This window comes from Mustela nivalis, assembly GCF_964662115.1.
Source record: "Mustela nivalis genome assembly, chromosome: 11".
NCBI classification, from domain to species: Eukaryota; Metazoa; Chordata; class Mammalia; order Carnivora; family Mustelidae; genus Mustela; species Mustela nivalis.
In genome coordinates this window covers 86,594,189-86,616,573 of record NC_139030.1, presented here as the reverse complement: position 1 = coordinate 86,616,573, position 22,385 = coordinate 86,594,189, and the positions used below count along the sequence as shown (strand labels likewise).

The 22,385-nt window shown below is 56.3% G+C and overlaps 1 protein-coding gene across 25 annotated transcripts in view; it reads right to left on the bottom strand.

The window, feature by feature from the left end:
* Positions 1 to 22,385, bottom strand: part of TNS1 (tensin 1) — a 221,448-nt gene that overhangs the window by 77,110 nt on the left and 121,953 nt on the right. For 19 of the 25 annotated variants that reach the window (XM_082690433.1, XM_082690451.1, XM_082690444.1 and 16 more), the window contains 11 exons: positions 19,272 to 19,313; positions 18,206 to 18,256; positions 12,396 to 12,445; positions 9,971 to 10,142; positions 7,789 to 7,839; positions 6,550 to 6,672; positions 6,046 to 6,110; positions 4,985 to 5,068; positions 1,433 to 1,545; positions 789 to 849; positions 481 to 556 (listed from right to left, as the gene is read on the bottom strand). In XM_082690433.1, coding sequence (XP_082546559.1) covers positions 481 to 556; positions 789 to 849; positions 1,433 to 1,545; positions 4,985 to 5,068; positions 6,046 to 6,110; positions 6,550 to 6,672; positions 7,789 to 7,839; positions 9,971 to 10,142; positions 12,396 to 12,445; positions 18,206 to 18,256; positions 19,272 to 19,313 — 888 coding nt within the window. Of the gene's footprint in view, positions 1 to 480; positions 557 to 788; positions 850 to 1,432; positions 1,546 to 4,984; positions 5,069 to 6,045; positions 6,111 to 6,549; positions 6,673 to 7,788; positions 7,840 to 9,970; positions 10,143 to 12,123; positions 12,200 to 12,395; positions 12,446 to 17,176; positions 17,341 to 18,205; positions 18,257 to 19,271; positions 19,314 to 22,385 lie in introns of those variants that run through there. The other 6 variants (XM_082690452.1, XM_082690435.1, XM_082690443.1 and 3 more) reach the window with 4 other exon arrangements.

Below are 22,385 nucleotides of genomic sequence, written 5' to 3'. Positions count from 1 at the left end.
ACCCCAGGGCTCCCCCAAGCCTAATGAGGGAGAGGTCACCAATACCATATAGAATCTTAAAACTATCTGGGGAAACTTCCAGAAAACAGAATGTTGGAGGCCAATCTTGTCCTTTGGGGACAACACTGTCCTCCCAAGAAGTTCCTGCACACAGAATGGAAAAAGAAGGAGTGAATTTAAATTGCAGAAGGAAAGACTAAAGTTAGAGTTGAGGAAGTCCTGTCACCACAGGAAGCAAGAAGGTAACAGCTCACACAGAGAGATATTTCCCTGGAGATATTCTAGAACAAGAGATAAGCACAGGAGAAGGGATATTCAGCTCTGAGGCAGGGGAAGGCCTTGCAGGAGCCCTGAGGACCTATGGCCCCACGGCTGGTGTGACAAGAGTGACAATCCTGTTAGGAGGGGAGCAGGAAGATGGAAGAAAGGAGAAACAATAAACAGGGAGGAGGGAGCTTGAGACAGAGGGGCAGCGCTCACCAAGATGTCTCCCTTCAAGAGCAGCCCAGGCTCGATGGTGATGCAGATGCTGGTCTGGCTATCTCCTTGGACATTACTGGGGGAGAGGGGAGCGGAGAGAAAGAGAGCTGCTGAGGGGGCAGGCCTTGCGTTTACTCCCTGCTCCCCCTGCCAGAGGGCTCCTGGGAAGGCTTGCTGCCTCTGTCTCTCTGCCAGATGAGATCCTCCCAGAAGTCCTGGCCCCATCTCCCCACACTCTTGTCCCTGGGCCTGGGCCTCAGGCGCTGGACTCGAGCATCCTCGGCCTCTCATTCCCGCGGAATACCTACTAGATGCCAGATGTGTAGACAGGTTGCATGGCCTGGTAGATCCGGAGAAAGGGCCGACACCCTGTAAGGGAGGGTGGTGTTAGCGGGCATGGTGTGGGGGCAGGGGGAGTTGGGGAAGGAAGGAAAGGCTGGGGAGAGCAGAAGTAGGAAGGAGAAATGAAAAGAGAAAGGAGGAGGGGGCGCCTGGGTGTCTCAGTGGGTTAAAGCCTCTGCCTTCAGCTCGGGTCATGATCCCAGGGTCCTGGGATCGAGCCCCGCATTGGGCTCTCTGCTCAGCGGGGAGCCTGCTTCCTCCCCTCTCTCTCTCTGCCTGCTTCTCTGTCTACTTGTGATCTCTGTCTGTCAAATAAATGAACAAAATCTTAAAAGAGAGAGAGAGAGAGAGAGAAAGGAGGAAGAAATACTAGCTTTTCATCTGGGAGGCATTTCCGAGTTTAGAAAAACCATGGCCGCATCCAACTTCCCACACCAGCCGGCACCGCCAGAGTCAATCCCATGAAGCGACCCAGAGCTCGGAGAAGGCTCAGGAGGTGGTGAGGTCCAGACTCCCACCCAAGCCCACGCTTTTATGCCTTAAGGCTGCCTCTTGAGAAAAGAAGGTGGGAGCCAGGAGGGGAGGGAGGCCAGGGGGCTCGGGCAGGTACCTCCTTTAGACTCAAAGTTGGGGATGCCGTGCATGATCACGTGGTGCAGAAACAAGGGCTTGTTGTTCATTTTGATGGAGCCAGAGAGCAGGCCACTGAAGTAGTGCACGTACCTGGGGGCAGGGAGAGAGAGGCAGCGTCCGCCTGGAGCCTTGTCCTAGAGCAGGGCCATCCCCGTCTCTCTTCTGGCCCTGCCCAGCCCACCCACCCCCCACTCTCCTAGGTCACCTGGAAGCTGGGGTCTGCGCCCCAGCATAGTCCTTCCTAGCTGCCTGGAGTCCCAGGTAGGGAGGACAGGCAGGAACTGCTCAACTAGGAGCTGCATCAAACCCATAGGACTGCTTGGGGGTGTTCTCTGGCGCCCCCTGGTGGTCACCATGAGCATCTCGTTCCAGCTTCACTCCCAGCCCAAAAACCTCCTGCTGGACCAAAATTCCTCCCACACATCCCTGACATCCCTCACATCATTAAGCTGCGCGCTACTGCACACGGCAGGCTGATCAACCATCAGACATCTCTAATACTCTCACACAAAGCTTAAACCAAACTTACATTTAAACCCAATGCCCCAGTTCTGCCCTGACAGACCCACCAGCCACATGACAGTCGAGCAAACAGTAAGAGCTTAATAATTACAGTCCCTATTTTACATCGCACTTAAGTGTATAAATCTCCCTCTATATATGGTATTGAAAGACATTTAACTTTCACTAAGCATTCCTATCCCTAGGGTCAAGACTCCCCAATACTTTCTGGATCTTACTGGAAGAATGCAAGAATTAACACATCTCTATTCCTTCTAGAAGAGAGGGGAAATGGGGTCCAGAAAGAGTTGCTGACCCTTAGCAAGAACACACAAAACTGGGGTGGGCAGGGAGAGAGGAAAAACCGTCTGAATTTCAGTACACCTGCCAGAAAGAAAGGTCGGTCCTTCTGCTGGGGCTTGCTTGAGGCGTCCTCCTTGTCTGAATGGCCAGAGGACGTGAGCTAGGTCAGCCAGACCAATCAGAACTAACCCTAAGACTCCGTGAGGGGCAAGGGGGCTCTCTGAGGCTGGTGGAACCAGAACCCCCATGACCATGACAACAGCCCCCTCCTGTCTCTCGGCTCCTTGACCCACCAGGCCTGTAGGCCTCTGTCCCTGGGCCTGGGTGGGGCCGCCTCGCACTACCCAAGCCAGATAATCTGATGGGCACCACCAGTTCCTATTCAGCCCCTGCCCAGCCCCCAGCCCCGTTACTCAAACCGGAAATCTGGAATGGCGGTTCCTATCAGATCTCCAGCCTGTGCCAACAGGATGTGTCTATGTGCTGAGGACAATGAGTCTGGGGTGGGGTGACAATGAATGGGGGAGTTGCAGACAAAGCCACTCCCCACTCCTCTCCTCCAACTGATCCATTCCCTACAAATGACACTGCCCAGAAGGCGGGAAAGTGGCAACAAATACGCACTGAAGCCAACAGCCGCACTTTCACACGGGCCCAGACAGAACTGCCCGCCCATAAGCAGATGCGCTTGCAGATACAAGCTGCCAGGCAAACAGATAATGTAGATGCCCCCGCCCCCGGCCACGTGCGGTATGAGCGGGTGCGGCACACTGTGGACTCGCCAGACACTCCTACTGCTGAGAGGGGACACAGAGCCCAGTCCCCAGGCTTTCAGCTACAGGGACATGGCTGCTCCACCCACTTCCTCCAAGCTACATGGTGCCGTTGCTCCTTCACGGCGAGACTCGTGACCAAGGCCACCAGTCTTATGTGGCAAGTGGGTACTTGAACGACAGCATCTTTCCTCCCTGGGAAAGACTCTCTTCGATCCACAGCGGCTACGTCTGGCAGCCCAGCCAGAATTTTCTGCATGTGGACATCCGGTTTCTGATGGCTGATCCGGAGACCGGGTCTGGGGACTCACTTCTGCTTGGACTCCCCGCTACAATGGCAGACACAGTCACTGGCAGAGCCAGCAGCCTTCTAACAAGGCAAGCAAGGTGGGGTGATGGGGGATAAGACGGGGAACCCCAGCAGGGAGAGGCCAGGGGCTCCTGCTGGCCCCGTCAGCATTCAGAGGGGCTAGAAAAGCCAGGGGGATGCTTTGGCCCCAGGCCAGCCTGCTTGCTCTTCCCTCTTGCGTGGTTACAGCAGACCTGCCCCCGGATGCTTCCTTCCTCCCCTCAGAACTTGCCCACCCCACGCGTCACTTTCTCCCCAAGTTCAACCCCTGTGCCCACCGCATCGCTCTCAAAGCCATCATGTTCTGTTTGGGATTTCCCCCCCTTCCAAGTACTTCTCACGACCTGAAAGTATATTGATGGCTCGTGTCCTGCCGAAACAGCCAGCACAGCCGCAGCGCATGGAGCAGTGTGGCCCATCATGAACACGGACGGGTGGCGGGCCCCCCCCTCCGGCTACACAGTGGCTGGACCCCATTCCCCATCTCCAGTTCTCCCCTCTGGGCCTGGGCTTCTGCCTCGCCCTCACCAGCAGCCTCCCCACACCCCACTAGCCCTGACTCTACCTGTGCTCACCTGTGGACCAGCAACCATCATTACACAGCGTGTTATCCACAGAGCAGAATCCAGCCCTCAGGACTGGGGGTGGCATGAGACCAGGGGGATCCCCGGCCTGGCCTGACTTACAGGCCTCTGAGTACCTCCCAGCTCTGCGCCTACTCGCTACGGATCCTGGCCATGTTGAGTCCCCTCCCTAGGCTCAGGCTTCTCATCTGTAAAATAGGGATATGCCCTGGATGGTCATACGGTAGCTCATCATTACTCAGGTTTGGCCTCAAAGCCACCAGCTCTGACCGGTGTTCCTTGATCCCCTTCACTAAATAGCCCCAACCTCCTCCATCAGGTCTAACCCACTCCGTCCTCTTCCTCTCCTAGCACCAGCCATTACTGAAATGGTCCTGTCGGTCTACCTATAGTGCGAGGTCCATCCTTCCCAATGGGATATCAGTTCACTGAGGGCAAAGCACTTTGTCCTGTTCAACTAGATGTCTCCAGCACTTAGAAAGCAGCAGAGAACCTGAACCTTGTCTGGTAGATGAATGAACCATCTCTGCCTTACTTTCTGCCTAGGCTGCCACAGACTCCAACGAGACCACGTGCTTGAGAGCCCCTGGGTAAATTTTTAAAGCTCTTCCAGCAGAAGATGACCTTTATGGTAAGAATCTCTGACCTCTCCAGGGCAGGTGCCTAGGACGTCTGCCTCCTGTAGGCTCATCGAAGCCCGGAAGCAAGAATAGCACCGCCTTCTTATACAAGCTGCCTTCTGGCACCCAGACCAATGTGTCCCCCATCAATGGCCCCATTGCTCTCCAGCACTGGCCTCAGGAGTCAATGGCCATGCCCACCTGTGGGTGCACACAGCTACCCCTGGGCTCACCCGTGTCCCTGAGCTCACACCACTCCAGGATAGCACCTGAATATGCACGTTCGGTACACGACCCCCCTGCCCCCGAGGCATGGTTATTCCAACCCCAGCCTGGATAGCAAGCTCACACACACACACACACACACGTAGGCACTGGCTGTGAACCCTGGAGACCCACCTTCTCTGGGATGGCTGGCCAATGGGCACAATCTTATCCTCATAGAACCGCTTCATGGCAAACCGGTCCAGGGCCTGATCAGCGCTGCGGGGAGAGACAGGTGCTCAGAGGAGCCAACTCCTATGGCCGACGACAGCCCCTTGCCTCCCCAACCCTGCTCTCCCAGACCTATAGAGCCCTCCAGCCACCCTATACTGAGCAGCATTCAGGAAAAGGGTGCCCCAGCATCTCTCCATCCTGTATGCTGCAGGCCTCAGCATGCGGGCTTTGGAGCCAGACAGCCTGGGTTCCCATAGCAAGTCTGCCACTCACTCCTCAGCCCTGTGTCCTGAATCAGGTTATTTAACCTTTCTGAACCTGACTGCCTTTCCTGTCAAATGCGAGTGACCAGAGTGTCTTCTTGAAGCTTGTTATGGCGATTAAGTGAAATAACATCTACAAAGAACTCGATACACAGGGGCACACAGTGGGTACACAGGAAACGTTCACCATGAAGGGAACATTAGACTGGGTTGAGTTTCTTAAAATCACAAAACTACCATCTAAGCCTCCATAGAACATTTTATCTATCTGCAAAGAGATCATTAAAAAAAAAAAAAAAGACAGATGATGTAGCCCCTCTGTTCCTAACTCCCCAAAGACATCCCATCCTAAACCCCAAAGTCCTTATTGAGGCCCACAAGGATAAGATCACTTCTAGATGGTTCTGCCAGACCCAGATCTGAGCCAGCATTTCTTTCTGACTCCCTCACCAGCTCACTTGGGAAAACAGAAAACCTTTTGCCAAGGAAAAGTGGCCCCGACATGGTGGTGGGATGGGGTGTCCAGAGATGGGCCTGCCTCCCAAAGCTGCTCCCACCAGTGCTCCCAGTAGAGGGAGGAACTTTCCCTTCTCCCGCCCCCCAGTACGCACAGCCACCTGCCTCAGAGCTGTAGACTTCGTTCTGTGGGCTCCTCCACCCCATCCCCAGCACCTGTGAACTCCAAGGAAGGGAAAGGCCAAGGAAGGATGGGCAGAGGGGGTTCCCACTGACAATATGCAAAGAACGGGGGGCTCTTACCTGGCAGAAATGTTGCTGTAGTGCATGTAAGCCGCAATAACAACGCCTATCCTGCCTCGGTTTCCCTAAAAGAACCCCAAACACAAAGTCTTTATTTGTAAGTCAGCCCTCCTGCCCCAGAGCCCATCCAGAAACCTGGAGAAAAGGGGGGCAGTGGCTGGAGAGAGGGGTGTGGTTCTAAGGGAGAACTGGATGGAGGAGGGAAATGCAAGGGAGGAAAGCAGGTCAAGCTGAGTCTCAAAGAGAAGAAATACAGCCGGTCATCTACCACCCTTGAGGGCCCCACAAGCTCATTTCTTGGGGTGCCCCCTGGGACAGAAGCTACTATCTCCTAGAAAGGAGAAAACACACAGACTTGCACGCTCACACAGTCCAATGATACAGTCAGGCACACACACTCATCCAAGGCCACATCCACGCATGTGCACATGTATGACCACATAGGCACATGTGTACACATGCACACACATGCACACGCACACCCGGCGTACCCCCTACTCTGACCTTATTGTGTAGAACAACGACGTTGTGAGGGTCTGCGTTGAGCCAAGTGTCCATGGCCTTGCAGACACTGCAGATCTTCTCCAGGGCAGGGGTGTGAAGGTCAGGCCAGCCAAATTCCAGTACCTACAGTCCAAGCCATGAGTGAGAAGGGATGGAAGTCCCAAAGAGTGGACCAGAGCTAAGGGGAGGGGGCACATACCCCATACCCAGGGGCCACAACAGCAGCCACCCACCTTGCTTCCTGCCCTGCCATCAGCCGAGAGGGCAGGCGAGGGTGCGGATGCAGGGGACACCCCCCCAGGACCAGAGACCCAGGGCCCGAGTCTCAGCTCTCACATTGCCTCGCACTAGGGCCTCTGGCAAATCATGGCCTCTGTCCTGGCCTCAGTTTCCCCATATGTGTTGTAAAGCCAATGACTGCAAGATCCCTTCCACGTGATTCTGACTCCAAAATGTGCTGGGGCCCCCCAGTACTTCTCCCAAACTCTCCTCCCACAGACAACCCCAAGGCCTGGCTCAGGGACAAAGAGGGGAAGTCAAGGGCCCCCAGCCGGTGACACCTCTTTTCCAGGACCGGACACACAAACCATGGGTTTTCCAGGTCAGCCAAGAGAAGCCTGAAGGGGACAGAGGGCAGAACTGAACAGCAGCCTTCAGGCTCCTCGAAACTTTTAACTCACACATCATTAAACGGAGAGAGAATTCTTGCTCAGAAGAGCCAAGAGAGCACATCTCATCTAGCCCTGTCCACTATCAGAGGTGCAAACTGAGGCCCAGAGAACTGTCACCTGCCCAGGGTCACAAAGTAAATGGGCGCCAGAATCCGGGAGCCCAAGCACATCTGTGCAAAGCCCTGCACTCAGCCTGCTGAGCCAGTAAGTGAAAAGGGCCGTAGGCAATTCCCAGCCAGTTTAAATGCAAAATGCATTTCAATATGGCTAGAAATTCCATAGCTCCAGCCTCACCCCAGAAATACTCTGTGCACCCCAGGGGGCCAGAGCTGGGTAGGAAATCGCTGCATCCAGCTTGGCTCTCAGCAATTTGTATTGCAAACACAACAAACACAGTCTTTTCCTTGTTCTAAAGAGAAGATGACACAGACTCGGAATAGGATCGGCAGAAGGGTCTCAGCACTTCCCCCCAGATTCTAAAGCGGGAACCACAGGGAGACAGAGCCCGTCTATTCTCCTTCTCTTCCAGGCAATGGGAAGCCCCCACCCCGGATCGGCATCAGCTCACCTTGGCGTGGAGCTTTGTGATGTCCGGCCTCCGCTCAGAGAGGTTGAAAAGCTGGGAGGAAAAGGAAGAGATTGTGAGATAGTGTCCGCTGTCTTCTGTCTCTCTGTCTCTTTCTCTCCTCCCCCCGCATGCCGCCCTCAGTGAAAATCCTACCCGTGCAAGAGCTTGCAATGGCGTCCCATCAGACACACACACACACACACACACACACACACACACACACACGCTGATCGACAAGAGCTCTACAGGTTCTCAGGGTAAAGAGGGGGAGAGGGAAGTATATAGACACAGCCACTCCCCTCAGGGAGCAGACAGACACCCAGAACTGAAGACAAGAAGGGGACGGACGCAGCCTGTCTCGGGTCCCACATGCCCCCTGCAAGGTGAGTGTCTTCATACCCCGAACGGGAGTCCGGGAGGGTTAACTGACAAGTATTTGGCCGTCTCTGGTTTCCACTTCCCACGTCAATGTCAGAACCTCATCACCCAAAAGTGCAATAGTTGTGCAGCGGGACACCCTCCCTCAGAGGGGGAAAGTCGCCCCGAGTGGGCCCTCTCTGACCCTCAACACCCCTCTCCCCGCAGATGCCCTCCAACACCTCACCATGTCCCACAGGATTCCCCCCAGTTCCTGGAATTCCCTTTTCCACCTCCAAAGGAGGGGCACAGAATTGCCGTCTTCCTGGGGAGAAAAAAGGACCCACAGCCTGCTGTGGGTAAGACAGAGGGAGGGCAGCACAGCACAGAGACCCACAGGATCCTGGACTCCTGACTGGGAACAATCTCAGAGGGCTACCAGGCCATTCTTGGACCCCACAAGGGCTCACACTTTAGCACATTAACAAGAGGTCCCACTCCAGTGTCCCCAGTCAGCCAGCTTACGCTGAGGCCTTTACATCTAGCAGAGGGCTTAATCCTCTCAACCACCACAAGAGGTGGGTGGTGTAATTAGACCCATTTTACAGATGTACAAACTAAGGTTTTGTGAGGCAAAGTGCATCAGAGCAGAGCCTACATTCAAACCCAGGACTCTTCCAATATCTGAATCAGAGTCCTCAACAATGCCCACCACGGCTAACGGACAGACCTCTGTGGGTTCAGCAGCATCCCATAAAGATTCATATCCACCTGAAACTTCACAATGTGACCTTATTAGGAAATAGAGCCTTTACTGATGTAAGTACTTAAGGATCTCAAGATGAGGTCATCCTGGATTTAGGGCAGGCCCAGGATCCGATGCCTGGTGTCCTTATAAGATGAGATGAGGAGGCACAGAGAGAGCCAGGAAAGAAGGCAGGCCGTGTGTGGACAGAGGCAGAGTGATGGGAGTGATAGAGCTACCAGTCAAGGTCACCGAGGATTGCTGGGAAGCACCAGAGCCCAGGAAGGGGCGTGGCCTTCCCAACATCTTTATGTGGACTTCTAGCTTCCAGAACTGTGAAAAAATTAATCCTATCATTTATAGACCAGCCAGCTATGGTCATGTGTTATGTGTCAGCCCTAGGAACCGAATATGGCCTCCCACTGCCTGCCTCGGCTCACATCGCATTGAGCCTGCCCCGTCCCGTCTGTGGGTCCAGCCCAACCCCACAGGTGCTTCCCTGTAAAGTGGAACCGAGCCCTCCTCTGGGCCTGATCCCGCAAGCCAGCCCTCTGACATCAGAGAACACCACTGGCCCCCTCATCCACGTCCGTGCGGCACTCCTCCTGGGCCAGGCCCTGCCCCAGTGCCAGCCACATGAGGTCCCACAAGATGCCTGTGCCACAACTCTGCCCTCAGACCTCAGCTCTGTCACTTTCCAACGCTGCACCTGAGGCAGACCCCCCTACCCCCACTGCGCTCCAGCTAAACCTGATTTCTAGAGCTAGCTCGAGGTCAAATATGTGGACAGCAGTTAGAACAGGGCCCGCCTCAGAGGGAATGCTCGGTAACATGAACTCAGTGCACACACACACATGCACAGACACACACAGAGGCGTGCATGCACACAGGACTCGGGTCCAGGTGCCGCATTCCAGCTGTGACACACGCCTCCCAGCAAAGTGGGGCCGGAGAGTGAGTGGAGATTCGGGCCACAAGCAAGGCACATAAATCACGGGAAGGAGAGGGAGTTGGCCCTGGGGACACCTGAAGCAAGGGGGTGGCGAGCAGAAGGGACGGGGGCACCGGGCCCCTCCTCACCAGGTAGCTGCCGCCGTGCTTGGACTTGAGCATCTGGGCCACCTCTCGGAGGTTGCTCCGGAAGTTCTCCTCATTGGCCGTGCTGGGGAAGGAGACGGCGATGATCCTCTCGGTGACGTACACTAGGTCCAGCTCACAGCTGTCCTCCATGGCCCGGCTCACGCTCATGTTTCTGGAGAGACAGGGGGCAGAAGGGGGTCCAGTCCAGGTCGGGACCCAGCTCCACAGGGCAAGGTTAAGGTAGCTGTAGTCCCTGCACACCACGTGGGGCCCCCAATTCCATCCCAGGAGACTTTGATCTCCCCTGACCCAGAGCCAAGCCTGGGGCCTCCCCTGGCCAGGCCCGTGCAGTCAGCAAGGCCAGCCTGGGAGCCTGGGTGCACCCGGCCGGGGGCTGGCAGGATCTCGGGCCATTTCTGTCATGACAATAGTCCTAAATGCCCATCCACCCTGGCGGCGCTGCCTTCAACCTGTGAACCCAGAGGTCAGGGCCAGGACAGGAGGTAGCCAAGAGTACAGCTCAGCCTCCCGACACACCGTGGCCACCTGGTCTGGCAGCCATCTCTCGAAGCATCCCGGGACAGATCTTGAAGAGGAAGGAGAGCCTGAGCTGGGTGCTCTCTAGCATCCCAGGGCTGAGTAGCAGGCTGCTCTCCCCTTGCTCCCGAGCTATACAGAGGGTGGGGAGTGTTCTTGGGGGAAAGAGCAGCTCAGGTGACATTCTCACCTGGGCTCCAGGTAAGCTAGACCACAGTGCCCATTCCAGCCCTCCCCAGAGGCAGGCCAGTTCCCGCCCTTTGTTCCTCGGCTGTCCCTCACGTCTGGCAGCTCCCACCACCTGCCTAGGCTATTTCTTGGCAGTGACCTCTGTGATCTTGAAGGACCCAGGGAGCAGAGGGCACTGAGTCTTTGCTGCTGCCATGGCAGGGGGTCCCCAGAGACCCCAGCACCATCTGAGCTCTTCAAAGAAGTGGGAAGCCCCGGGCTGGGCTCTGGGTGAGGGGACGTAGGGCTTCATGCCTTCACAGCTCACGAAGCTTCTCTTCCAGTACGAGGGCCCAGGAAGGGGCAATGGGTCTCTGCACACTGAAATTCCATCCCGAGGCATACCTGAGGCTTCTGGGGGCACCTCGCACCTTCCTACCTTCACACTTTTCTACCCTATCCCCAACCCCCTACTGTCTCACTTGCCCTCTCTATCCAATGTGGGCCACACTCATATTTCCTTTTGGGCATCTTCCACTACGGCAGTGTAAAGGAAAGACTTGGGGGAGCATCGAAGAAATGCCAGCAGGATATTTCAAGGAACAAGACAGCACTGGCAGAATCCAGATGTCCATCAGGATCAACTCTGAGTCCAAGCGTGTATCAAGGGCTTGGAGCTAGGGGAGCCAAGGGTGATATATGACTTCTCCATGGTAGCAAGGAGAGGAGCCAAGTGGCAGAGGTGCCAGTGGGCTGTGGCAAGGAGCCCAGTTTGATTTGACCTCTGAGCCCCCACCATCCTTTGTCCCTAAGATAAGGTTCTCACTGCAGCCTTGGTCGGGGTGGGGGGGTGGGGGGGTGTCCAAGGCAGAACAGCACCACCGCCTGGACAATTCCAGCATCGCACCCTGCACCCACCCACCCCAAGGTGGTTCTCCGGGCAAGGGAAGAAGGGGATCCTCTAAAAGGCCCCCCTGTCTGTGGGCCGCCGGGCCACAACCGGCTGAGGGCTTTAGCTACACATTTAGCTACACATCAGCCCTCTCTGGCTGGGGCTCCATTTCTCCAGGGCCAGATTCTCAGTCATCTCGGGAGCCTCAGGAGTGGAGGGGAGGCAGAAAGGGAAAAGCCTGAGCCAGAAAACCACAGAACCCGGACACAAGGAAAAGAGATTCTGGATCAGCAAGACCCCGAGTCTTCATGCATCCCCTCCCCCAGCCCCTGTCAGCCAGCCAGCCAGCCAGAGAACTTTCCTTTTAGAAATAGCCCTCCAACACCAAAAACCCCTGCCCACAAAAAGGACCTAGACCTAGCCCAGGCCTTGACGCCTGCCAGTCCCGAAGGCACACCCAGGTCTTGCCTCTTGGTAGCTGCGTGACCTTTAACAAGTCACCTCACCTCCCTGAGACTCAGTTTCTTCATCTGCGGAACGGAAACAAAACACTTACCTTGCAAGATTGTTGCAAGGACTAGATGAGATCGTGCAGGGACCATAAAGAATCCAGCCCAAGGCCTGGCTTCAAGCTAAAACTCAAAACATGAGCATTTCCAAATGGGCAGCTACTGGCATCCTCTCCCTGTGGCTGGCATGTCTCCCACACCCCCTACCTGTGGCTTTATGACTTCGGTCACAGAAACCCAAAGGCATGACTTGCTGGAAACACCCACAGTGACCTCACTGCGGCACCCCCACCCCTGGCCCCCCACAGGCCAGGCATACCTGATGGGCTGAGGATGGGGCTGGACGCTCAGGGTGACTCTGGCAGAGCCCTGGGACAGAGAAAAGAGAAGTGGCATTACAGAGGGGCCCGGCAGAGGGCCGGCCACGGGAGCAGTCAGGGCTATGGACAAACACAGATTCCCTTCTCCTCTCTCTGCCAACATTCCAGCCCAGGCACCCTAACACCCAGGCAACACAGCGACCCAGAGCCAAAAGCCATCAGCGCCATTTCCTCGGGGGTGTGCACGCAAGCCCTCAGAGGGCTCAGCTTCCCCCTCCCTGGGAAAGGAAGAAATCCCAAACGCTGAGCACAGTCTGGGCTGGTGCCGTCTGCACGGAGCGCACACTCACAAAAAAACAGTCACTAAGCAGATGGAAACACGGTTCGTCTTGAGTCCCTGGACAGCGTCATAGCAAGTCCGGGGGGAAAAGATGGACCACAAGCCTCAAAGAAGGAACATCTGGTCCAGCAGCCCTCCGCCTGGCTCTGAGCCTTTGTTGGCGACCACCATCCCCCCACATTCCTCCCCGCAAGGTGCTGCCGCTGGTGTGGGGTCCAGAGTAGCTGGAGGAGGTGTGTACCAGCTGAGGCCAGTGTGAGGCAGCAAATCACACATTAAGGACCCGCTGCCCATTGTCTGTCACCTCCTCAGCTGCTCCCATCCCCAAGGTGGTTCCCTGGCACAAAATTAGGCAAACGGACCCACACTGGGGTCCCAAACAACCCAGGACAACCCAATAGTGCAGGGAGGAAAGCTCAGGGCTGGGGCCCCGCAGCACCCCGCCGGGCCATCTTGTGCTGCTTGACGCTCTAAGCTTCCAGAATGTCCCACAGAAAATGAGGCAGTCCTTACCGAGCGGTTTGACGATGAAAAGGACGTAGGCATATGGGTTACTTATGCAGTGTTACTGTTCTTACATCTGACCCAATTAAAGGGTTAGAGATACAACAATTATTCACCTCTACAGAAAATCAAGGCCTGCATCGCCTCTGCCGCAAGCTGCCGCCCACCCCAACAGCCACCTCACCTGATGCCCAAAGGCCCAGTTTCTAGCTCCCAGGCCCGGCCAGAGCCCTCAGAGCCCACTGGCATCTTCCAAACCTCCCTGTGCCTCCCAGCCTCTCCCAACCTCCAAGCTGCAACCACCTCTTGAAGGAACAGGACCACAGTCTGCCGGGAAGAGGGGAAACTAAAGCAGCGACTCACCGCCCCACCCCAAGTCCCGGGGAAGTCGACAACTGGCAGGATTCACCCTCAGTCTCTGGGTTTGACGGCGGGGGCCCGGAGCAGAGAAGCGCCTTCCAGCCTCTGCCAGGGCCCTGCGGCACCTACCAGGCAGGGGTGCATGGTAGGCTCGAAGGCCTGCCTCCCGGCTGGGCCCGAAATCAGGGCAGCCCCGCAAATGGGAGGGCTCTCCATCCAGCCCCCAGAGAAGGCTGCAACCAGAGCCCCCTCTGTGTGGGCTACAGCTGGCCCACCACTGCTCAGCCTCTGTGACAGCAGCGGGAGGAACAGAGAGCCAAATGGAACTGTCAGCGTGGGAAGTTTCTGTCTCCACAACCCCCTGGCCCTGACGACTTGGGTTTACATGAGTCAGGCATGGGGGCGCGAGTAGAGGGTGGTAAGGAGGGATCGTGTTTGGTTTTCAAGCCCCAAACCGGGCTGTTACAAGACGACCTACCCAGAGGAACATAAGAGACCCGACACTCCATCCGTCTTGATCTCACTGGTCCCTGATTAGGAGTCACTGAACCTCCCCAGGCCCCAGGCCCTGCTCCAGGCCCCAGGGATTCCTGCTATAAATAGCCCCTCACGTCTCATCTGCTGCCGACCCACAGCTACACTTGGGGGACTCAAACACTGGAAGCCACAGCAGTAGCTGAGGCTCAAGGTGTGACTTGGGCCACAGGTCCCTACCCACGGAGCTGTGGGGAGACAATGCGATATTGAGACTGGCTTGGCGTGGGGACTGGGGAGCCAAGGGGTGCCAGGAGCCTCCCGGGACCCGGGGTGAAAAGGAAGAATGGGGCAGGAGAGCTGGATCCCGTTTCTCCACCCCCCCCTCCCAACGTTACAACACTCCACATTCCTCAGCTTCCCCACCCCAAAAAAGTCAGGAAAGATAAATAAAAACTTGGCCCCAACGGAGTCTGGCCATGCCGCCTCCAGAGGTGATAAGACAAAGTCCAAGCCGCTGTGCTCCCCTAGGCTGGCCAGGGCAGGAGAGGCAGGGGAGGGATCTGCCGTGGGCCATGACCCCACCAGATGACAGGGATGGGAACAGCTGGATGGTCATCCCCTGTTGAATCACTGGGCTGTCCTCTCACTGACGGGGCTTCCTGTTTTCCGCAGAGTTTGGGGACATGTGACGCTTGCTGGCAGAAAGCAGACAGAGACGGGTGACAAGTCTGAGTCCAGTGGACATGGAGACTCACACGCCGTTGCGGGGCTAGGGGGTGCGAGCCAGCACGGCCTAATGCTCCAAAACGCACAGGTGACCTCACACAGGTAGCCAGAGACAGGCCCCCCACTGCTGCATACCTCCCCATGCAGGGTCTTTCTGGCAGGCTGGGAGTGAGTGGGACACACAGGTCATCTCTGCTACCCATCACAGTGCTTGAGCCCTCCTCCTGAGAGCCCTCACTGGGTGCCACCCACTATGTGCCCGGCAACATACGAGGCACATACGGGGACCAGGTGAAGTCCCTGACCTCAGAGAACTTCTATTCCATGAAGGAAGACACTCTTATGAACCAACCCATCTGTAAAATGGGTACAGCCCAGCACTCATGGGATTTCACGAGATCTACCTGTTCCACCTAAAGCTTCCAAGGAAAACTACCAGACGGCTTTACAAAGAGTCCTACAAAGATTTTATTTTAAAAAGAAAAGTAAATTCTCTGTCCTCGGGTAATCTCATTCTTCTCCTGTCTGGGGCTGTCCGAACCCTTTGGCCCCCCAGGCGTCCACTTCCTCCCGGCCCCTCCCAAGACCGAGATCAATAAGACAACTTCAATTCAACTCCCTAGGCACCAAGAACTCTCTCCCTGTAAAGATCCAGATCATGGTCGCTGTCTCAGGGAGAGAACAGCATGAAAGGAAACTCCACCCCACCCCCCCTACCCCTGCCAAAATAGTGGTCTTGCTTCTCTTACTCTCGGGAAGTTCCTCCTGGTGTCTAACCCCTCCCCTCCTCCTGCAGATCCAACCAACTCTTTTTGCCTCGGTCCTCTTTGCCGACCACCACTCAGACACTCCTGAGCAGCTCAAGGTCTGCGGCCCTAGGTTCCAATCCTGCCTTCTCCACTGTACAGCAAGGAGCGGGAACCTCAGGACTTGGGTGGGGTCGGTTTAGAGCAAAATCAACTGTGTGGGAAGAGTCCTGCCTGCCTTTGAGGTCCACAGACCAAACACAACAGCTCGGGACCAAAAGAAAAGGCGTTTCCTGAGCCCCAGTCCCTAGGGGGCCCAGTTGGGAGGAGGGTCTTTATGAAACACCAGGGGCCACGTCAGGCAGCCAGAAACTGGTGCCCAATCTATGTCAGGGGCCCATCCCCATTCCTACCTTTCCTCTGGGGGCTGTGGCCACCCCCTCCACCCCCGCCAGCCCCTCCAGCCACACCCCTTCCTCTCTCCTTCCTGCCCACCAGCCTGGATTTTTCCAAAACAAAGTGCGACACAGCACACTGTCCACAAACCTCTCTAACACACCAGCCCTGCTAGAGGAAAACAGCCATTCCCGCCTGTGAGTCCTGGGCCATGGGCCAGAGCCAGGAAAACAGCTCAACAAACAGGCACACAAGCATGCCAGGAGGCCCAGGGTTGCAACGGCTCAGCCTCTGAAACCGGTCTCCTCACACGGGCCAGACTGCAGGGGAGCCCCAGGCTGGGCGGGTGTGGACTAATGACCCCAGGAGCACCCAACCTGGGACAGGTGTCTGGGAACTTCAAAAGTGAGGTCTTGCCTCCTCTGCAGTACACAGGCCATTCTAGAATCTGCTCCCTTCACTAGACTGGCTAAACTAAGATTCATGTTGTCCCCCACCCCACATCCAGACAGGACACAACCCTTACCCACCGTGGCACACCCAGAAACACACACACCCTCATCCTAAATCAACAAAATTTTCTTCTAAAATAACGTCCTGTCCCAAATAAAGGGCCACTTCTTTCTTCCCCAGGACCAAGGTCATACCCACCATGGCGTCAAAAAGTCCTTCATGATGTCTAACTTCCCTCTCTCTTGCTATAGCTTTCCCTGACCAGCTACATCTGGCCCAGGCTGGAGTTGTGGGAAACAGCAGCATTAGGACTTGGCTTTTAAATGTGCTCAGACTACTGTAAAAGGTTTGGTTCACACAGCGTCCCCGGGTCAAGGGTTCGGAGAGCCGGTAACACCAGATCCAAGCAGCAGACCCAGAAAGGGATGCAGAAGGCCCTCACCAAGTCACTGAGCCCTTTCAAGTCTCTATTTTCCCATCTAACAACTAAGACCAGAGCATGTGCCATTGGGGGGGGAGGGGGCAGGAGGGATAAATAAATATATAAATAAAAACCCAGTCCACCTCCTGGCCCTTAGTCAAAAGAATAGTAATAATAATGGCTAATATTTATTGAGCACATATTATATGTTCTATGTGCATTAAGTTTGTTCGTCCTCAGTAGCAGGTACACACAAAAATTAATTTCTGACCCACACCCCAGCCCCAGAAATATCATAGACTTGGACCAGAGTCCCTCCCGACACTTGCACTCTGAGCCCAGGGGACCCATGCATACCTTGAACAGAGCTTTCCCCACTAATTTAGGAGGCATGCTCCCACTCCGGACAGGCTATGCAGCTGGGGAACGCCTTGGCCTCGCAGGGCGGGCCCCGGGGCAATGCGACAGTGGCAGGCTCCCCACAGAAGTGTGGCTGCCTACGGGAGCTGTCTCCTGCGGCCCCAGCACCTCCCTCCGGGGCCCTCCCCACCATGGGTCAGGCAGCTGTCAGATGATAGGGCCTCATGCCATCAACAGCTCCCCCCGTGCCAACCGCCAAAACCACTCCCTGTTCCTCTGCAGAGCAGGGCGGGCAAGGATGGAGAGGCCAACAGAGGGGCAAACTGTCAGAGGAGGGTGGGGAAGAAAGAGCAAGGCCCAGCGCTGGGGGGTGTCTCCCCCAGGGATGTGAGGACAAGCCCAGACACAAGCATTGCTCAAAGTAGGGTCCTGAAAGAGCCCCTTCTGCCCTTCCCTGGGGTCTTTCCATTGTAGGAATCTGCCCCTTGACCTCTACCAAAAATGCATGGCAAGAGGAGCCCAGAGGGCTCAGCTGGCTTGGCCCACCTTCCAGGCTGCTCCTGAATCGAAGGCATTGAAATCACACAGAAGACTCTGACATTTTCAAAGGCTCCGTTCTCCCAAGAAGCCAAGCCTGCAATACCCCAAGGTCTGATGACCCTGAGAGCCCACAAGTCCTTCTGCACCTTGGCCCTTAGTCCTTGGTATTACCTTGGTGACTGCTCACCACCACGCCAGGCCTCCAAGAGTTCTCCCTCTCTGCCTTCCCCACCACCCACCCGGCAGCACAAAGGTCTGGCAAAGCGGTGGGCAAATGAGCTCCAGAGCCAGCCAAGCTGGAAGCCAAAGCCAGACGGAGGCCCAGTGCAGAAGTACATGGGGCCTGTTCACCATCCCAGCCCCTCCTCCCCTGCTCGGCCACAGAGCTGAGTGACTCCAGCCCGCCCTTCTGGAAAGGAGGCAAGGGATGTTCCACCCAATGGGACAGGTACGGGACCTTCTCCCCTACCCCATCCCCACACTTACGTCTTCCTCAAGACTTTTCCGTGTGTTTCCACCCCGGAAAGCTCCTTCTCCCTGGAGACAGAGAAAAGGCAATCAGAGCAAGGAGTCAAGGAAAGTATTCAAAAGGCACCGTGGTTTCTGACCTCCTGGGTCTGGCAGGGGTGGGAGGGTGAGGGGGCTGGCAGAAGGGCCTCGGAGGAACTTAGCTGTTTCTTTAGCATTTTTTTAAAAAGATTTTATTTATTTGACAGAGAGAGACACAGCAAGAGAGGGAACTCAAGCGGGGGCAGTGGGAGAGGGAGAAGCAGGCTTCCTACTGAGCAGGGAGCCTGATATGGGGCTCGATCCCAGGACCCTGGGATCATGACCTAAGCGGAAAGCAGACACTTAAGAACTGAGTCACCCAGGTGCCCCTGTTTAGCATTTCTTTGTCCACTAAAAGCCCCTCAGAGCTAACCAACCCTCTTCCCTGTGTCTCCTGACCACTTTCCCGGGAGATCTTCCTGTTCCCATTCTGCACGTGAGAACACTGAGGCACACACAAGCCCAGGACTTGCCAACAGTCACACAATTAGAAGCTTGGCAGAGGCAGGATCTGAACGCAAGCCCTCTGACCGGAAGCCCACTACTGAGCCCAGGCCAAGGCCAGGAGATGTCCCTTGGCTGCCAGCCTCAGCTTCTCCACTGCAGGACCCGCCCACTCTCTTCCCTTCCTCCTCCATGCAGCCTGGAGGAAACGGGGAAACTGCCTGTCTTTCTGCTAAGTCAGAAAGATCTGTTTGGAAATATCTGCCCGGCTTTCTTGCACTCTGCATATTTGATAAAGAAACCCACATTAAACCACGGGCCTCTCCCACCTGCCTACTTCCCTAGCAATCCATTTCCGAACACACGAGTGAGGTCACATGCCTGGCTCCCAACGTGACCCACATCCTCATCACTCTCCCCCAAGTTCCTCAAATCGACTCCAAAAGGGTATCCTCAGACATCTGTGTTCACCTTCCCCCCATATCGCCCTTCTGCCTTTGGGCCTCCCCACGTTGGCCCAGGGTGTTCCCCACCACCCAGCCCACCTGCTGTCACTCACCGTGTCGGCTACATTCTTCGGGGCACTCTCCGTGTTGATGGGCTGTGAACATAGGGAGAAACCAGTGTGAGGCCTCAGGGTGAAGAGCCATGGATTGGCTCTCTCCCCAGGGCTGGTGGCCGCATGGGCGGAATGCCTCCTGAAGCCGGCCCCATGGCATCAGCCCAAGGCTCAGACTTAACCTGGCTCACCCCAAGCTTGGGAGGCAGTTGGGAAAATGAAAAACAATCTTACTGGTACTAGAACCACCCAGCTCGGCAAACCTCACCAAGGCCTCTGACTCAGTGCTGACCCCTCAAAAAGGAACCCAGAGCAGGTAAAAGTCACACCTGTACCTCTGGGCCAGACACCTTCACCCACACCGGCTCATTTATTCACGACAAGAACCCAGGGGGGTAGGTCCCACGAGCTCCCCTGAGCCCCACTTCACAGAAGAGGAGGTTAAAGGAGTGGTAAAGTCATTGACTACTCCTGGTAACAATAGGATTAATACCCCATCCTCGGACTTCAGGCTCTTGGTGTGAAATCACCACAGCCCAGGACAAGGCCTGCCAGAGTCTTAACTTCTGTGGGCTTCCAAGGCCCCACACCATAAGCCCTGGCCACTCGCAGACCCCAGTGCCCCAGAGCTTGGCCCCATCCAGACCTGTCCCCTAGATCCCCTTGCTTATTCGCCATCCGGCCCTTTGCTTGTGGGACGGCTCCCCTGCCCATGCTCTTTTCCGACAAGCTGTCGTCCCCCCCATAAGGCCATTCCTGGACACCCAGCAAGAAGGACTTCCTCCCATCTTGGGACTCCAGTAAGCCTGCCCTCTGGGCGACGTATCTGGTCCTTAGGGTACAAATACTCTCATCGCGGCAATACGTCTCGTTCCCCAATACGATTTGGTGAGTCTTATCCCACCTGCCTAAACAGATTCAAAGCAGCACTGTAGGAAGTTCCACGGTCATGTCCAGGGACTGGGGTGGATGTGTAGAGGCCACCAATAACCCCTGTGGACTGAGCCTATCCCACGAGCCAGTACCACCCCTTCCCAGCCAGGACCAACAGACGTGCTTTCTACTAATGGCATCCTGAGAAGCGGCCTCCTTGGACTCTCCCGTAACGGGAGAGAAACTTCCCCACTCCAGGTCCACTTCGTGCCTCCAGTCTCTGGGGCTCCATTACCAACCCAGTGAAGTGGTTCCAGGGTCCCCTGAGTCACACAGAAGGACAAGAGCTTGACCGTGAAGGTGAGGAAGCAAAGCCTTTGCCAAGATGAACAGGGACCAGCTCAGGAGCCGGTGACTCAGAATAGAAATGCCCACCCTAACCCCATTCCTGATGAGCCCCTCATCCCTGAAGAAGACAGGGTAATGGACAGAAGGGCCTCTGAGAGGCTTTGCCATCAGGGAGGACAGCAGGGCCAAGATGGGCATGGAGGAAAAGAGCCAGTGGAGGTCAAGGTAGCAGTACTCTTTCAGGAAACAGCCTGGACTCCTTTCCCCCTAAAGCCTGGAGGATGGAGAGCTGAGGTCAAAACTGCTTTCCAAGGCAGCTTAGATAGTGGAGGAAGACAAGACCCGAGAACAGAGCAGGAGGTGGGAAGGCAAGTCAGTGGGGCCCTCCCAACCCCCAGGTCAGCTCACCTAGAGCCTGAGGATGGCTCCGGAGAGGAAAAGGTGCCACGTTCCACCCTCTTGGAAGACCCCAGTCCTCCCCCAAGCCCCTCCTAGCCCCCATTCCCGAGCCACAGGCCACCGGGCAGGGACCTCTGGCCCTAGGCTCGTGTCTTCTCTGGGCGGCTCTGGCCTCCAGGTGAGGAGGAGAACCAGGAGAGCAGATCCCAGGGGCCTTCTACATGCAGATTCTACACCATAGGACTGTGATTTGAATCCAGATCTCTCAACCCCAAACCCCTCTCTCTTCACCAGCCTGCCTAGATGGGGGCAGTCAGAAAGGACAGAAGTGGGGTGGGAGGGAGAAAGCAGAGACAAAGCACTGCCCCAGGCCCACGACAGGCCCTGAAGAGCCTCTCATCCTGCTCTGAGTGAAGCCTCCTAAGAGGCCCGGACTCTGGGCAGAACAGAACGTGAGGCAGCAGCCCCGAACAGCCCTCAGAATCACCTGGAGGGCTGTGGACACACAGGGGACGGGCCCTGCCAGGAGGGTCAAACCGAGCGGGACCTAAGAACGTGCCTTTCTCAAAGGTTTCCAGACCTGGGAATGACACTTAGAAAACCACGGGTCTAAGCGAACAGCATTAGCCGTAACGTCCGGGGCCGAGTCCTAACTCACTCTGATTCCTGTCCCGTGTGACCTCAGGCAGGTCACTTTGTCCTCGGGGCCCCTCACCAGGCCTGCAGGGTGCTGTTTTGTGAGCACCAAATGGGACGGAACACATGAAGCGCTTAGAGCGGGGCCTGTCCTTAGGAAGCTCTCGTTAATGTCAGCTGTCATTTCTCACCCACACCCTGCTACACGCTCCAGGGGCCCAGGCCGCCCCACCTTGACCCTCCTGCTCTGTCCGCCCCTCCCCAGTCTGGCACGACGCAAACCGGGGAGACGGGAGCCAATATTAGAAAACACAGGCCTCAGCCCAGCTGGAGAAACTTCCCTCCCAGCCAGCAGCCTTTGAACAGCAGCTCCCCTGCCCTCACCCCTTCCGCAGGCCAGCCCACAGATGCCTGCAACTTACTGGTCAAGGTGCTCCCTGGGAAGGCAAAAGCCCATCCAGAGTGACATGCCCCGTGTTTTTCCCCCCCGCAGCGTTTGCAGACAGGACCCAGCGTGCTGGCTGAGCTCCCCACCCCTCCCCTCCCGCCCAGTCCTCCCAGGATGGAAGCCCTCCCTGCTTCCCTGCTTCCCAGCCACCGCCAGCTCTGGGGCTATTGGGAATGAAAAGGGCAAGAGGCAGGTTGCATGAGGGCAGGCTCTCCCCCGACGCTGCCCCCACCTTGCCCCAGGCCCCCAGCGATGCTGTAGGGAAGCTTCCAGAACACCCGAGCTGTGGGTCCAAAGCCAGAGCCAACGGTCAGAGAGCCCCACTCAGCCTGGGCTGTTACCCACCTTGGACACAACCACGCAAACATGTCCTTTGTCCCCGTGGCACGGTTTATTTTTCTCCTTAGAAC